Source organism: Magnusiomyces paraingens (genome assembly GCF_902498895.1).
Source record: "Magnusiomyces paraingens strain CBS 517.90 genome assembly, contig: contig5, whole genome shotgun sequence".
NCBI classification, from domain to species: domain Eukaryota; kingdom Fungi; phylum Ascomycota; class Dipodascomycetes; order Dipodascales; family Dipodascaceae; genus Magnusiomyces; species Magnusiomyces paraingens.
In genome coordinates, this window is record NW_022474071.1 from 124,593 (window position 1) to 141,564 (window position 16,972).

At 36.1% G+C, this 16,972-nt stretch overlaps 3 protein-coding genes across 3 annotated transcripts; 1 reads left to right on the plus strand and 2 right to left on the minus strand.

Moving 5' to 3' along the window:
• Positions 1-579: 579 nt before the first annotated feature.
• SAPINGB_P005702 (uncharacterized protein) lies at positions 580-1,785 on the plus strand (the record flags this gene model as incomplete). Its single annotated transcript, XM_032000416.1, has 1 exon — positions 580-1,785. The coding sequence occupies one exon, from the start codon at positions 580-582 to the stop codon at positions 1,783-1,785; it is 1,206 nt and encodes a 401-aa protein (XP_031856307.1).
• A 2,071-nt stretch (positions 1,786-3,856) lies between these two features.
• Positions 3,857-8,894, minus strand: SAPINGB_P005703 (uncharacterized protein; the record flags this gene model as incomplete). Its single annotated transcript, XM_032000417.1, has 2 exons — positions 3,857-8,818; positions 8,877-8,894. The coding sequence occupies 2 exons, from the start codon at positions 8,892-8,894 to the stop codon at positions 3,857-3,859; spliced, it is 4,980 nt and encodes a 1,659-aa protein (XP_031856308.1).
• A 1,708-nt stretch (positions 8,895-10,602) lies between these two features.
• On the minus strand, positions 10,603-15,351 carry SAPINGB_P005704 (uncharacterized protein; the record flags this gene model as incomplete). The annotated part of the gene is made up of 1 exon (XM_032000418.1): positions 10,603-15,351. The coding sequence occupies one exon, from the start codon at positions 15,349-15,351 to the stop codon at positions 10,603-10,605; it is 4,749 nt and encodes a 1,582-aa protein (XP_031856309.1).
• Positions 15,352-16,972: the final 1,621 nt, after the last annotated feature.

The following is a 16,972-nucleotide window of genomic DNA, read 5'->3' on the forward strand; positions in this document are numbered from 1 at the left end:
TTAAATAAATAATAAAAAAAAAAAAAAGGGGAGGAGGGGGGAAGAAGAAAGAAAAGGAAGAATTATAAAATATATATATATATATATATATATAAATAAATAAATATAAAAAAAAAAAAAAGGACTTAGTATGGGATATTTATAGCGCGCGCCGGAATGTGTGAAATTTTTTTTTATTTTTTTATTTTGAGGGGGGAGAGAGGGCAAAAGGAAAACTATTTTAATAGTGGCCCGTTTTAGGCAAAAAATTGTATTAGAAAGGGGGAAGGGAGGAAGACTTATTTATTTATTTATTTATTTATTGTTTTTAAACCAATCAAAATGCAATGAAAACCGTTTTTTGTGTGTGTAAAAAAAAAAAAAACGTATGTCATGTGACTTTAATGTTTTCGCGTTTTTTTTATTTTTTATTTTTTATTTTTTATTTTTTTTTTTTGCCTCCCACAACCATTTCTCTCTCTCTCCCCCTAAAATAAATAAATAAATAAATAAAAAAAAAATTAAATATAACCGGAAACCCGCCGGACTTTTTTTTTTTTTTTTTTTGATTTTATTTTTTTTTTTTTGAAAATAAATCCAATGGTAAATAAAAACGAGCTGGACTCGTTTGACATTTTCAAAAAACATGTCCAACTATCTAAAACCAAATTTGAAGAGACTCGTCGTTGTAAATATAATGCAAAGCAACAACAACAACAACAGCCATCTTCTAATCAGCCAGACGATGAGTACGCTGTCGCTCGTCCCACCAAGTTATCATCCAAGCATAAGGTAACTAAATCCAGTCTATTCCGTAGTGCGGTAAAAAATACCTCTACAAGCCATACAAAAAGAAACCACGGCAATTCCAAACCATCTGCTAATACTATTCCTACTGTTGTTTCTTCTTCAGGACAACAATCTCATGCAAATAACACTAACAAAATCATAAACACATCTCATTCATCTCATTCATCTCATTCATCTTCCCCAGAATCAGATCAAGACAATGCAAATCTTAATGTCCTTGACGAAACTCATAGACGTGCATATACTGCACTACGCAATAAAACACGAGAATACCATGTGGCAAAGCAAAACGCGTCTGAAAATGCCTCCTATTCTCTACTACTTCCGGACCCTGACAGATTGGTAGAAATTGAAGATGAATTTGGACGTACAAGAACTGTTAAGGCTAGTGAACAACACTTGTATCAAATCCCAACTAGTACAAAAAACAAAACACAAGCCAACCATTCCTCTCATTATCATTTCTATGGAAGAGATGAGGGACAAGCTTTGATTCACTTTTCAGATACTGTTACTGATAATAATAATAATATTAATAATAGTGTTTCACATAAACAGCGTTCTCTGATTCACGGTGACTTTTTACAAACCTCCATGTTTAAACTCGATGAGGCTCGTGCAGCCCAGATCCGCCAACGTGAAACCACTCCGCCACCTCCAGTACATTATGACCCTGAATGGGAACACGCCCGAACTCGTGGAACAGGCTATTACAAGCTAGATGCCCATGATGAAGCCCGTCGTGAAAGCCAGTTGACCGATTTGAATACAGAGCGGAAAAAAACCAAAGCTGCACATAATAATAATAATAATAATAATAACAACAATAACAATAACAATGATGAAGATGAAAACTCAAACTCATATCATGAGGAGAAAAAAAGAAGGTTGGAATATAGGGACCGGGTTGCAGAAAGACGTGCGCGTATTGCGAAACTTAGAGAAAATCATGTTTCAAAAATGCAGCAGTTTGTACGCTCCAAAGATGATTTATAAAAATCTCGTCAATCTATTCATCTATATATACACGTATATGCTCATCTCATCTCTTACGTCTTTTAATGGTTTCTATTTTTTTTTTTTTGTTTTCTTTCTCCAGAATTTCATTTTCTTATCCCCCTTGATGTTATATACGTATTATAATTTTATAATTATAATTCAGTTAATGCCCATTGTTTTTTTTTTGTTTTGTTTTAAAAAAAAAATAAAAATCTACGTATTTGTTTTGCACACGTTGTCGTAAAATGTCATTTTTAAAAGTTTTTTTTTTTTTTTTTTTAAATTGAAGAAGAAAAAATCATGGGCTTTTTTTTTTTTTTTTTTTTTAAATAAAAAATAAAATAAAAAAAATGGGGGTTTCTCTAAATTTAGAAATGATTTATTTTTAAACAAGATAATATTTATATTATTCAACCAATTCTTATCAATTTGACTTTGATTTTGACTTTGACTTTAATTTTAAAATTAAAAAATTAAAAAATTAAAAAATTAAAAAATTAAAAAAAAAATAAAATTTAAAATCCCTGAAGAACCCTCAGATAAGGAACAAAAAAAAAAATACTTTACTTTTCACCACCAAACCTTTAAATAATTATAATTATAAATAAAAAGAAGAAAAAAAAAACTTTTTAACCTTTCATCACAGCCACTGTTTATTAAAATCTCATAAATAAAAAAAATAAAAAAAAAGTCTTCTTCTTTTTATTCAAATCACAAATATTTTTTTTTTTTTATTTATATAGAAAGTTACGTGGCCACTCTTACGTGGACATATAAATAATGAAATGCTCCAAAATAAAAAAAAAATTGAAAACAAAACTAAACTACAAACAATAAAACTAAATAGATGAGAATAGTTTTTTAATAACAAAAAATGTGGGCATTCAAAAAAAAATATATATATATATATTAACTTAATAAAATCTCAATAGAGGGTTTGTAAAAATTAATATAATAATATAATAATTATAACCTAACCCTTATGGAATCTTTCAATTTAATTAATTCAACACCCCCTCCTTACCTTCCTTCTCTTTCTTTCCATTTTTTTTTTTTTGTCCTTTAAAAAGAAAAGAAAAGTAAAGAAAAAAAAATCTTTTCATTTTTCATATATAACAAATATATTCGAACCCTAACCCTTTAATATTATAAAGATAAATAAATATATATATAGTAAACACTACCAAACTTCAATTATACCCTAACCCTAATATATTTTTAAGTTGTTGGCAAACTAAATTAAAAATTATTTCAAAATATATATATTTGAAATTAAATTTTATTTAAATGAAAGATAATCATTGAGGAGCAAAATTGGTGTTAGCCATACATGCACCCCCAACCGGGAAAATTAGTTACTATATATAATTATATTATTAAACACAAAATTTTATTTAACTACCATTTTTCTTCTGCTTAATTATTATATCACCACTGTAACAAACAAACAGTTTTTTCAAAAAAAAAAAGTATTATAATAAAATGAAAATAGCAATATATATATATATATATATTTATAAATCAAGTAAACATCAAACTTAATAATGTACTAAAAACATATTGTTGGAAACCCCTCTGTTATTGCAAATATTAACAATGTTTTTCATATTAATGTGGATTTCCCAATGTCAATTGAGCTGTTTTTGAATTTTCAATTAACTTCTTTTCATAAATAAACTATAATAGTTTACAAGAAAATAAAAGATATGCAATTACACTATATAGTGTAAATAAAATATATATATATATTTTATTTAGCTAGAAAAATATCAATATCAATATCAATATCAATATCAATATCAATATCAATATCAATATCAATTTTTTTTAAAAAAAAAAAAAAAAAAAAAATTAAATGACGAAAATAGCATTTGCCTTCATTCCTAATATTGTAAAAACCATTTTGAAATCAATTCAAAACTCCCTCAAAAGCTTTACTTTTATATATACAAAAACAAAAAGGGCTTAAGGCTTTAAAATAAAGTCATCATATTATTATTTTCATCGTCATATTAAAATAATCATCATCATTTCTCATTATCAATTGTACAAAAAAAAAAAAAAAGGTTTAATCAACCACCTGCAATCTCTTGTCTGCAGAAACTCTTCGACTAGCATTTCCTCCGCGACCATTAGTATTACCCCCCTTTTTGCGTGCAGCACTTATAGCTGGCTCACCAGTAGGCGTTGCTGTCCCCGATCCACTCGGTGTTCCACGCAAGCTTGGGTTCGTAGACTCATCAAAGTTGCCTTCGTCTTCATGGTACATGTCTTCAATCCCACGAACCTTAGCCTTCTTTGCTGGTGGCGCTCCAGGAACTCCAAGTGTGTCCTGGCTGTTGGCATCCGCTTGGCGTTTTTGTGCTCCACCCTTCTTGTTACTCTGGGCAGCAGCAGCTTCCTCCTGCTTCTTCTTAATGAGCGCATCAGCAGTCGCGTCGTCGTCAAGCAGCCAGTAAGCCACTTCGCGACCAGGCTTCTGGAAATCAACACCTGACTTGGCAGCACCACCACCTTCCATCACAACCTGCTGTACATGCATCTTTTGTTTTGCACGGTCACGCATGCGCTCTTCAATGGTGCCCTTGACAAGCAATCGATATACCGTAACTTGTCGTGTTTGACCCATTCTATGTGCACGATCCATGGCCTGCGAGTCAATAGTAGGATTCCAATCAGAATCATAAAAGATGACAGTATCTGCAGCAGTGAGGTTGATACCAAGACCACCAGCACGAGTTGACAACAAAAAGACAAACAGCTCGGGCTTGGTTTGCCAGTCATTGACAAGATCACGACGGTCACCTAGTTTAGAGGAACCATCAAGACGGACGTACTTGTATTGTCGGAACGTCAGATATTCTTCCATCAGATCCATCATTTTAGTCATTTGGAAGTAAATGAGTACACGGTGGTCATTGGCCTTTAGCTCAGGAAGCATTTGATCCAGTTTGGCTAGCTTGCCAGAATCGGTGACAAACTTGATCATGGATGGCATCCGGATAGTAGTATATCCAATACTAGAATTGCGAGGCCATGGGAACATGTCTGAGGGTGGAAGCTCGCTAATAGGCAAACCATGCTCAATGAAATCCCATTCACGATCAAGCGACATGGGATAGAGGTAAGAGCGCTTTTTGGCATCAAAGAGCAACTGTTGTTGATCTAGGCTAATGCTTCGGTCAGACCCAATGAGATTGATGGGCGGTGCCTGAACCTTGTCGTCATGAGCAGCCTCAATGTAATTGTAGAGGCCTTCATCCAAGACGCGCTCACCAACAGAAAGAAGCTCTTTAAGAATCCCAGTGGAGGTTGTGCGTGCATGCTCCCACTTATCTTTTGCATCAGAAATCAAAAGCATATTAGACTTGGGAATGGACTTATTGTCTTCTTCATCGTCATAGATAATCTCAAACCGTGCTGCTGACTTTTTCCCGGAATAAAAATGAAGAGCAGTAGCACGCTCAAAAAGACCGTGGGTAGCTGCAGTCTTGGCCTCGCTGGGCGAAACGCCAGCAAGTCTGAGAGAGGCCACTGTAGGACTTTTATGCCAAGGATCCCAAATGTTCAGCATGCCTTGGACAAACGGCGAACGGAAACCAACAGTGTTGTTGGCCTCGCAGGGGACATCAAGAAACCCGCCGTCACGGTACATGAGCTTAGGAACTCTGTAGGAGATAAGATTGGAACAATTGTACAAAATCTCCACATCATTTGCTTCGCGAATGGGGCCAAATGCAATAGTTGGGACGGAAAAGGAAAATGCAGAAGTTGTGTCAGCACGCTCAAACAAGTCAGGGTGGTTGCACACTTTACGAAACTGCATAACCAAGTTCATGAGAGATTGTGTGCCTTCATCAGAGCCCGAGGCAGCCTTTTCAATAAGGTCCATGACTGAAATTTGAGAGCGCAGAGTCCGGTAGAGCTCGCGCTGGCGATTAGTAAGCTCACAGTAAATATCAATCTCAATTTTGTCACCAAGTTCTGACTGAACGTGCTTCTTCAGACGGCGAAGCATAAAGGGCTTGAGAATCATGTGTAGACGGCTGAGCTGTTGCTCATTGAGCTGTGTGTTGGATTGGGCATGCGACTCAATATCTTTGGAAAACCATTCACTGAATTCATCATGGGAATCAAAGAGAGTTGGCATAATGAAATGGAGTAGAGCCCAAAGTTCCTGCATCGAGTTTTGGATTGGAGTACCCGTGAGCAGGAGACGGTTACGACACTGGAAGGAGAGCAGTGATTTCCAACGGGCCGAAGATGAAGACTTAATAGCCTGGGCTTCGTCTAAAATCATGTACTGCCACTTCATTTTTTGAAAGTAGCTAGCGTCAGCAACCACTAATTGATAAGAGGTGACAAGCACATGGAATTGAGCGTCTTTACCGTACTTGACATTTTTGTGATCCCAAAATTTTCGAAGAACTTTGCGATCTTTTGCAGAGCCCCAGTAAGGTAAAACTTTAAAGTCGGGAACAAACTTGCGAATCTCTTGTTCCCAATTGTGCAGCGTGGATGCTGGAGAGATGACCAAAAAGGGTCCCCAAATGTTGTATGTCTCTGCAAGGTATGCCATGACAGAAATACTCTGAACAGTTTTACCGAGACCCATTTCATCGGCGAGAATTCCATTGATGCCTTGTTCGTAAAGATTTGCAAGCCATGATAGACCCTTAATTTGGTACTCCTTAAGCTGACAAGAAAGCAACTTTGGCTGTGGAATCTGAATATCACCGAGCGAGGTGGGGTTCTGGAAATTCATTTCATCATTATCAATATTGACATCACGAATCTTTTCTCCGCCATCAAAGCTGCGAGCATGTGCCTGTGTTTCAGCAAAAGCTGAGCGAGCGTTAGCAAGGGCTGCCTTTTGAAGCTCTTCTTCATTTTCTGAATCAAAATCAAGATCTTTCCCAGATATTTTGCCATTATTGTTGCTGCCAGCAGCATTGTTGTTGTCCTTATTGTTTTCATCATCAGCCGGGGAGATCTTTTTGCTAATGAAATGGGTATAGAGTTCTGTTTGGGAAATGAGGAAATTAAGCTTCTTTGCCTGGCGACGGGCTTCACGTTGTTCTTCCTCCTTCTTTGCTAGTTCTTGGGCCTCCTTTTCAGCGCGCTTACGAAGGTCACGTTCCTCGCGTTCATTTCGTTTCCAAAAGGCCAGCATTTCACGCATTCCACGCTTTGCCTTCATTTGAAGATCCTTAAGGTTCTTGTTTGTCTTAAACTGCCAGCGACGAGCCTCCTTAGATGCCAAAACAGCTGTTTTACGCAAATTACTGAGACGCGTATTAGCTGAAGAGCGGACAAGTCGATGGACTTTATTTGCATCACGACGGGCCATATCTTTCCAAACTGAGTCGTAAGTATTAGAGTAAAGACGGGCAATAGCACGAATCTCCTTTTGCGATGGGGGTTTTGGTGGAGGTGGAGGCTTTGGCTTTTCGGGCTCCTTTTTAGATGGAGAGGCAGCGGCAGCAGTGGCCACCCCGGAGGCATTGTTTGCACCAGCAGCAGCAGCAGCCGCACCTGCGGAAGAGTTTGAAGTGACCGACTTTGATTTTGATTCCTTTTTAAGAGCAAGAGAAGGTTTGGGAGAATGCGACGTGTTATTAGTATGCAAGGGAGGAGATGAAGAGTCGGTTATTTCTGAGAGGGGGGTTGCTGGGGCCAAAGGAAGGAGCTTTTTAAGAGAATCTTTTGTGTCTTTGGATGAGCCATTTGCAGAGGCTGCAGAACCACGAGCTTTTGACTTGCCCTTGGGTTTTGTGGCAGTTGTTGATGTCGAAGATGCAGATTCTTTTAGTGTTTTGTCGTTTCCGGCCTCGGGTTTTGCAGCAGCTGAGCGTCGTGAGCTAGTGCCTGTCCCTTTGCCACGTTTTGTTTTGGGTTTGATGGGTGTACCAGTTGTTGTTGTTGTGGTTTTATTAGAGATATCGTCATCTGGATTGGTTGACGTGGATGCACTACCACCATTTGTAGTAACAGCAACAGCAGCGGCAGCAGCATTTTTAGCATTACTGATAACTTTTGCTTTTGCATCTTTCGCACGCGCTTCTTTAGCTTCCTTGACAGCCTTGAGTTTTTGAGCGCGTTTTGCTTCTTCTTTTGCAACTTCGGCAGCAGCAGCAGCCTCAGCTTTGAGTCTGAGAGCTTCAGCTTTTTGGGCCTTAAGTTGAGCTGCACGAATGGCTCTACGTTCCTTTTTAACTTGATTACGGTAGAGCTTCTTACCTTCTTTTTCAACGAGCTCTTCAAATTTGAGAACGTTACCCATTGCCGTTGGATATAGTTGTTTTGTAGCGTATTTGCGTAGCGCGTCTGCTTTTGTTGTGTAGAGAGTTAGGTATTTTTTTTGAAGAGCATTGCGAGCAGTAGTCAAATGGCGATTTTCCATAACTTGGATGTTTGTGATACGTTGGCGAAGAGTAGCAAGGTATTCTTCTTTTTCTTCTTGAAAGACAGGTTGATTAGCGTATTGGAAGGAGGCTTCCATATGGGTTGGATTGAGGACTTCAAAGACTAGATCTTCATTATCAGGAGCCAGAGGAGGATAGGTGTTACGACGGCGTTTCTTTAGAGAAGCTGTTGAAGTAGTAGTAGTAGTAATAGTAGTAGTAGAAGAAGAAGATGATGATGACGACGATGAAGTTGATGTAGTAGTATTATTATTAACAGCGGGTGTGGATGTAGATGAAGAAACAGAAGAACCGATAGGGATTGTAGTTGGCACAAATTGGTGGTAAGTTCTGGAGGCGGCTTGAGTATGATTTTGGCTAATCATCGAGTCTTTGTGAGAGTGTCGTGAATCAGAGTCTTCGTTAGCATGACCATTGTAGGTAATGGATTCGGGATTTTGTTGTGTGGTCAAATTCTGGGTGGGACTGGTTGGATTGGTAGCAATAGTAGAAGGATCAGTGTTTTCAGCAGCGGCCGCGGCAGCAGCGGCAGCAGCAGCGGCAGCAGCAGCAGAGTTTTCTTGGGCCAATAGGGTGGAGATAGACATTGCGTCACCTGCTCGTCTCTAAAGGAAAGTTAGTATTAAGTATTGATTATGATGATCAAGGTTGAATAGTACGTACTTCCTGGTTCAAGTCCATAATGGAAAGAAAGGCTGGTTGTGCTACTGGTTATATATATATATATAGATGATGAGTGAAGTGATAATTATAATTATAATTATAATTATAATTATAATTATAATAATAATAATAATAATAGAAGTACTATTAGGATTAATATCGATTGGAAGGACTTGAATGGAGATTTACCGATTCCACCAAAAAAAAAAAAGTTTGAGTGAGAAAGAAAAGGAAGGGGGAAAATTTTTTTGTGCAGATTTTTATTTTTGTTTATAAATTTTTTTGGGCGGCTGAGAAGAAGGATGGTGGTGTTGGTGGGGAGGAGGAAGAGGAGGTTTTTACGTGCCCACGGACTGGGTGGCCAAACACACACTGAGGCTTTTGTGTGTTTCCTTTTTTCATTCATGGCGCGAAAATGCGCGGGAGGAGGAGATTTTAGGAGACGTTTTGGGAGGTTTGGAAATACAATTGTGAGGAGGGTTGCACGTAAGGCTGAACATGTAGGGCTGGTGGAAAGTTACAAGAAAATTACAAGAAAATTACAAGAAAATTACAAGAAAATTACACAAAAGTGTAACAAATAAGTAATACATATGTGAAAAAAATATGTAACAATAGCACGGCTAAACTTAACAACCAACCAACCGGCCTGCTCCGAGTGCTTCGGAACTCTGTAAGAAATACAACAACAACAACAACAAATCACCATACTAATTCTAATTCTAATACTAAATAAATTATATATATATATTCTCAATTTTCTTGGTTAAAACTTTTTTTTAAAAAAAAAAAAATAAGATTGAGAGATTAGACTGATGATGATGGATTAAAGACCCTAATCTAATTATATTAAAATACTTGTCACGAGTTGACGAAATTGGATGTTTTTTTTTTATTTTTCTATTATTTTTTAGTCTCGCAATATAAACCTCAGCCATTGGCTTGGACTCATAAAGTCTATCGTCAATTAGATGTATATATATATCTGTATGTATATCAATAGCAATAGCAATAGCAATAGCAGTAGCAACAGCTACTGTTCATGCAAAAGTTGTTTTCATATCATGCGTTAAACTGCTACTGAAGTCATTCATAATCTCACGAAATCCCATAATTACATTATAATGTAAACTAGAACCCCCCCTAACCCCACTGCTTCTTATCCACCCGCTTTACCTCTTTTACTTCTTCTCAACATGGCAAAAAAAAAAAAAAAAAAAAGCATCCAATTAAAAAAATGGCCACGACCGTAATTTCACTTTTACACATCTCTTTAAAAAAAAAAAACTTTTTAGTAGGTGCACCAGCCAGTAAAATGATTCTAAACTACAAATGATCTAATGTACAATGAGAAGGAAAAATTTTTTTTTTTTTAATTTTTCCCCTCCTAAATGATTGCTGGCATAACCATCGTGTGTATCGTGATCACCATTTCATCATCGTCATCATTATTATTATTAATCACTATTGGACTCCATAAAAAAACCGCAATAAACTGATTAACTGTCATGTAGTCTATACTCAGCCCTTATGACATATCTATCCTATCCCATATTAGAATACCAAAAGCACTAAATTTATGTACATAACATGTAACCACAGTATGCATAACTGTTGCATTGACTCACTAATAATATTGAAATGACCTTATAATTATCAATGATACATTTTTAATAAAACATTACAAGTTACTTAATAAATACCAGGAATTATTATGCCATTAAATTCACATAATCAACGCAATGGCTAATGCAATAACTGAAACAAGCCTTTGAACTCTGGTCGACACTCCAGAATTCACCTGCTCTATCGTCGTACCACTGCCCACTGAAGTTCCTGTGGGAACCTGCGCGATCGACTGAATAGATGTGGAGCTCGACGTGGAACTTGCCTCAGATGCAACACCACTGCCTGAGGATACCTTGATTGTCTCCACTGCAGAGATGCTACTGCTACTAGCCACACTCTTTAGAGCCTCAGAAGCTGCTGTCAATGTCTCAGTTAATGCAGTCTTCAAAGTGCCACTGGCACTTGGCACAATCTCTATTGATGTCAACGCCGAAGATGGCTTTCCAGACTCAGCTACAGTAGTTTCCAAACTACTACTTGTCTTAACCACAACGGCCTCAGTTCCAATAGAAACACTCAATAATGGCACTGTAACCGTATCCACAATGGTAGACCCACTGTTTGTACCAGTCGATTCAATAATAATATACGTAGACTCGCATGGCTCAGTGATTGTGGCGACCACACTTCCAGAAGTCTTTGTCTTAGTGGTCATTCCTGACTCCACTGTAGTCAATGTTTTGCAAGCAGTACATGGTTCAGTGGCAGCTGATGTTGGCACTAATGAACTTTCTACAATGACAGTAGAGTAAAAAGTTGAGCCACTAACAGAAATTGGTGATTCAACCACAATATATGTGCTCTCACATGGCTCAGTGACAGTAATGACTGAGTTTTCAGAGGTTGAGGTGTATGTTGTCGATCCAGATTCAACCTTGGTCAAAGTCTTGCAAGAATTACATAACTTAGAAACAGTTATAACCTCAGTAGTTGTCGGCAGCAAAGAACTTTGCACAGTAATTATGGAGTATATAGTAGAATCACCAGTGGTAATTGGCGATTCAACAACGGTATATGTGCTTTCACAAGGCGTAGTAATAGTGACGACAGAACCTTCAGAAAATGTGGTGTATGTAGTAAGGCCAGACTCAACCTTTGTCGACGTCTTACACAAAAAGCAAGCGGCAGTCACAGTAGCAGTATAAATACCACCAGATGACAATGGCGACTCTACTATTGTGTAGCCTGTAGTAAAGGGCTTTGTAACAGTCACCGTGGATGAACCAACAATAGATGTGTACGTGGTTGTTCCAACATGAGACTGAGTGCGTGTCACACACTGGCTGCACTCTTCTGTAAGTGTGCGAGTGAGTGTAGTATACTCACTCAATCCAGGAATCTTTGTAACTTCTTCAACTAAAGAAACCTCTTTTGTGGTTGTAATAGTCACAACTTCCTGGTCTGCCTTTGTAGAAGTCAATGTAACAACTGTTGTTGAAGTCACAGTTTTGGCTGTGCACTTAGAACACTGCTCAGTCAAAGTGAAGGTTGTTTCAGGCTTGATAATGACAGTCTCTGTCGTTGTTTCGCAAGGAACCTCAGTGGTTACAGTTTTGGTTCCTTCAACAGATGTAACTGTGGTGTACTTGGTAACTGTATTGGTAAGCGTGGTTGTACCCTTTCCACTAGAAGGTGAAACATCAGTTTCAGAAAGAGAAGCTTCACTAAAAAAGGGTTCAGAGATACTTTCAGATGCCTCAACTGTACTTTCAGTTAACAATGGTTCAGAATTACCAGCAGATGTAGACACACTGGAAAAATCAAAAGTCGAGGGAAACGAAGATGCTTCAACAGGTTCAGAAATAGAAGAAAAGTCAGGAGCATTTGAAGATTCTTGCTGAGAAACCAAATTAGAAATGAAAGACTCGGCAATAGAATACTCAGATGCAAAGGATTCTGAAGTAAAAACATGAGAAGAAGCAGAGACTAAAGCCTCAAAACTAGAAGAGTCAGATTGAAGAGATTTGGAATCCGAAAGAGAAGATTCGGCAGTTAAAAACTCAGAAACAGATGAATCAGAAATGGTCACTTCTACTGCAGAAGACTCAGAAACTAAAAACTCAGATATTGACAACTCAAAGGATTCCGAACTTTCAGAATTGGCTGAATATGAAGACTCAGAAACTTGTGAAGACTCGTATGAATAGCTAGATTGAGGACCAAATAAGGAAGATCCCGATTCCGATTCCGATTCAGATGCAGATGCAGATGCAGATGCAGATACAGATACCGAAGACAATTCTGTGTCACTAAAAGACAGAGAAAGACTCTCAGAAGTAGACAAACTGGGTGCTGTAAAAAGTGCTGAGTTAACTTCAGTAAATGCTTGATTTGCCACGGAATAGAAATTATCCGCAACTGCCTTAAAATCAGGATTGCTGGCTGCCAAACTGTCTATAATTTCTTTAGCTGCAGTGTAAGTAGACCCAATAGATTGGAGAAAGTTGGCTTCAATATCAGCAGGATCTGAAAATTGCTGAAGATTCGTAATTTCAGAAAGAAAATCTTGGAACGAAGGATCCTGAATCCAGCTGGAAATTGTATTAATCGCGTCTGTAAAAATTGAAATGGCATCTGCTATATTGTCACGCTTTTGTGAAGTGTCAAAACCAAACAAAAAAGATAACAGCTGAGTAAGAATTGGTCCCAATGCATTTGTAAAAAGAGTCAAAATTCTATCTACTACTTGTGTAGCAGCTTCAGAAATGTTATTATTTAATCCAATAGAATCAAGAATTCTAGAAGCAACAGTGTCAACTAGTGAACTATATGGTAAAGGATCGGTGGGAACGGCAGACACAATACTTGTCGTGGTTGAAACACTGCCGGTTGTGGGGTTGGACGAAATAATGGACATGGGAACAGTTGTAATAGATGTTGGATTATCAGTCGCAGAATTTAAAGTGGTACCAATAGAGGTAACATCTTCTGAAAGGTTTATAGAGCTAAGAGTCGGGGGGATCAATGTGGTAGAAGTTGGTGTATCAGGAATAGCAGATTCAGTACTAATGATACTGGAAACATATGTGGGATTAATAGTACTAGGAGTAGGAGTAATCAGTGTAGTAGAAGTTGGTGTATCAAAAATAGCAGATTCAGTACTAATAATACTGGAAACATATGTAGGATTAATAGTACTAGGAGTAGGAGTAATCAGTGTAGTGGAAGTTGGTGTATCAAGAATAGCAGATTCAGTACTAATAATACTGGAAACATATGTAGGATTAATAGTACTAGGAGTAGGAGTAATCAGTGTAGTGGAAGTTGGTGTATCAGGAATAGCAGATTCAGTACTAATGATACTGGAAACATATGTGGGATTGATATCCGTTGAAAAGAGAGGAAGAATTGTACTGTATGTTGATTCAGCAGAAATGTCAAAAGTAGAAGAAACTTTCGAAGAAGTTAAAGTTGGTATACTAATATAAGTAATTGTGTAAGTTTGACCATCTAAAGTTATGGTTGACAAACTTGTTACAGGAGTTAGATCAGAACTGGTGATAATTGAAGAAATGCCAGAAATAAGATCAATAGTGCTAGGAGTAGGAGTAATCAGTGTAGTGGAAGTTGGTGTATCAAGAATAGCAGATTCAGTACTAATAATACTGGAAACATATGTGGGATTAATAGTACTAGGAGTAGGAGTAATCAGTGTAGTGGAAGTTGGTGTATCAAGAATAGCAGATTCAGTACTAATGATACTGGAAACATATGTTGAATTGATATCAGTTGAAAAGAGAGGAAGGATTGTACTGTATGTTAATTCAGCAGAAATGTCAAAAGTAGAAGAAACTTTCGAAGAAGTTAAAGTTGGTATACTAATATAAGTAATTGTGTAAGTTTGACCATCTACAGTTATGGTTGACAAACTTGTTACAGGAGTTTGAGCGAAATCCGAAACAGAAGTGACTTCAGAAGAAGTACTTGTAGACAATGATTGAATAGGAATTATTGTGGTTGTATCTAACTCCTCACTTGTTGATATAACGACAGAAGATGAAATGCCAACTGATGGCACAGTAGAGCTGTAGTCCGTTTCTAAAGTTTCTGCTTGAGATGTAGAGCAAGGATAAAATAATGGAGTCGTTGGCAGGTTATTGTCAGTTAATATGTAGAGTACGCTTGAAGACATGCTTTCAGCAATGGCGGAATAACGGGTAGCACATTCTAAAACATTTGCCAATAAAGTGTTGCTAGTTTGCAGTAAAAAGTCCAACGAAGTATTACGAATTTCTTCTAGAAAGCCCAAAGAAGATAGAAATTCTGTATAAGCATTATTGCATCCATCTTCATTGTAGTTACAGTCAAGAGTGATTGGAAAATCCGAAGTATATGTTGAAGTAGAAGATTCAGTTATTGATTGAAGTTCGATAGGAGTTGTCTCTATGGAATCAGAACTTACAGAAACTTCACTTAATGTCGACTGTGAAACAAAAGTACTGTCTGAACTATTACCTGAAACAGAACTAGAGGGGATCAAAGTTTCGGTCAAAGCAGAGCTGGTAGTTGATACAACTTCAGACTGTTGGCCAGATTCAGATACAATAGAAGAAGAATATAATTCTGTTGATGACAAAATACTTGTTTCTTGAGTTGTGGTTTCAAGTTGCGGAAGAGTATCACAAAAAAAAATCCAATTTGTTGATGTTGAAATTCCCAAATAGCTAAGAATTGGATAAAGATTTTCATAAACTGTGCCAAAAAGATCCGAATAGTAAGGTGCACATATTTTTATTTTAAATAAATTCGGTTGGTTGCTAAAATAATTAAATGCCTTTGTAGAGTAGTCTGGATCTGAGTTTTCTAAACCAAGTAGAGTAAAGCCAGACATTAATGAATCATACATGGATGAACAGTCTGATTCACTAATATAATTTATACATCCTGAATCTTGACGTTTTTGTACTCTGATATCATCTTCTGTTGAAGCGATTGTCACTACAATTAAAAGAGAAATCAAAATATTAAATAATAATAACCTTTTCATCTCTATTTCTTGTTAAAAATGGTGAAAACTTAAAAAAAAAAGATCTTCTAAGCAAAAACCTTAAAAAAGAGTTTAAACCTTTATAAAGTTAAATTTAAATTTAGCGAATATCTTTTATTAACGATTTGAGTTTGAATTAGAGTGATCGAAAATATCAAAAAAAAAGAAAATCAAAATAACTTGAAGAATTTAAAGTATATTTAATGTTAAAATATTAAAAAAGAATTAACAAATAAAAAAAAAGGGGGGGAAAGAATATCAAATCTTTAAACCCCTCCTTAGAGAAGGATTATATAAAGTCAAAACAAAATCAACACAGCGCTTAAAATTTCTTGAAAAAGTCAAACATCTAACTCTTATTATTCTCTTAGGTGCATATTCATAATATTTTTATTATTATTATTCTATTATTATGCCTGAAATCGTTTAAAATCCGATGCGGATAAACCCAAGATACTGAATTAAGTGGAGGTGTGACTTCACAAATTAGGCAAGTTTATTGCCATCAGCTTCATCCTTTTTTGCTTTTCAAAAGAAACTTGATTTTATTAATTAAATATAAAAAAAGACTCTTAAAAAAAAACTCTTATGTGGACTTGTCATGCAGCTTGTAACAATTTGTTTTCAAACTCTTCTATATATTTGTAAAAATGCCCCGCTAGTATTCTTTTTTCAAAAATTGTACTGTGTAGGAAGGTGGGGTAAATAATGGAGGTTACTGGATATCTAGATGTCCTCTATCAAATCCAGAGCTCTGGTTGAATTCTATCAAAATATTTTGGAATAGCCACATAAATCATTAATTGACGTCAATTGATGTGGCTATTTCAAATTATTTTGAAATGTGAGTTTTGTTTTCATATTAATAATTATCATAATAATTATATTATGATTATAATATTAATTAATAGATGACAACATTTTGGTTCAAAGTTCTTAAAACTTAAAGCGTAAACTTGAAATTATATATTCAGGTGCCTTTACTGATACAACATCTTAGCGCGTAAGATCTTATGCGTTAAATTTAGGTTAATAATATTTAAGTAAAAATTTGAAGGATAGCGCAGATGCTGATGTTATATAATTCTATAACCTTTGAATAAAAAAAAAACAAATAAGTAAAAATTTGCTTATCTATAGATTAATTTAATTCAGCTTTATAAGGGCCTCCAAAAACTTTTTGCATTTTTCACAAAAAACAGTGGGAAAAAAAATTATTCAAAACCTCCCTAATCAGTGAAAATTTAATGGTTCCATTTAAAAATTTATATATTTCTGGTGATTTATTTGAAATACCAAAAAACTTTAGGCTAAATTAAGTTTGTTTCGAATTAGAGCATTTTAATTAAAAATCTTCTGGTATGGGGCTACTACTAATGAGGCTCTTAAAATAAAATCTAAAACATATTGTGAATAAAAAAGTGATTTAGTCCAGCTATCAAAAATAAAAAGAAATAACAATGCTTTGAACTTTATATAA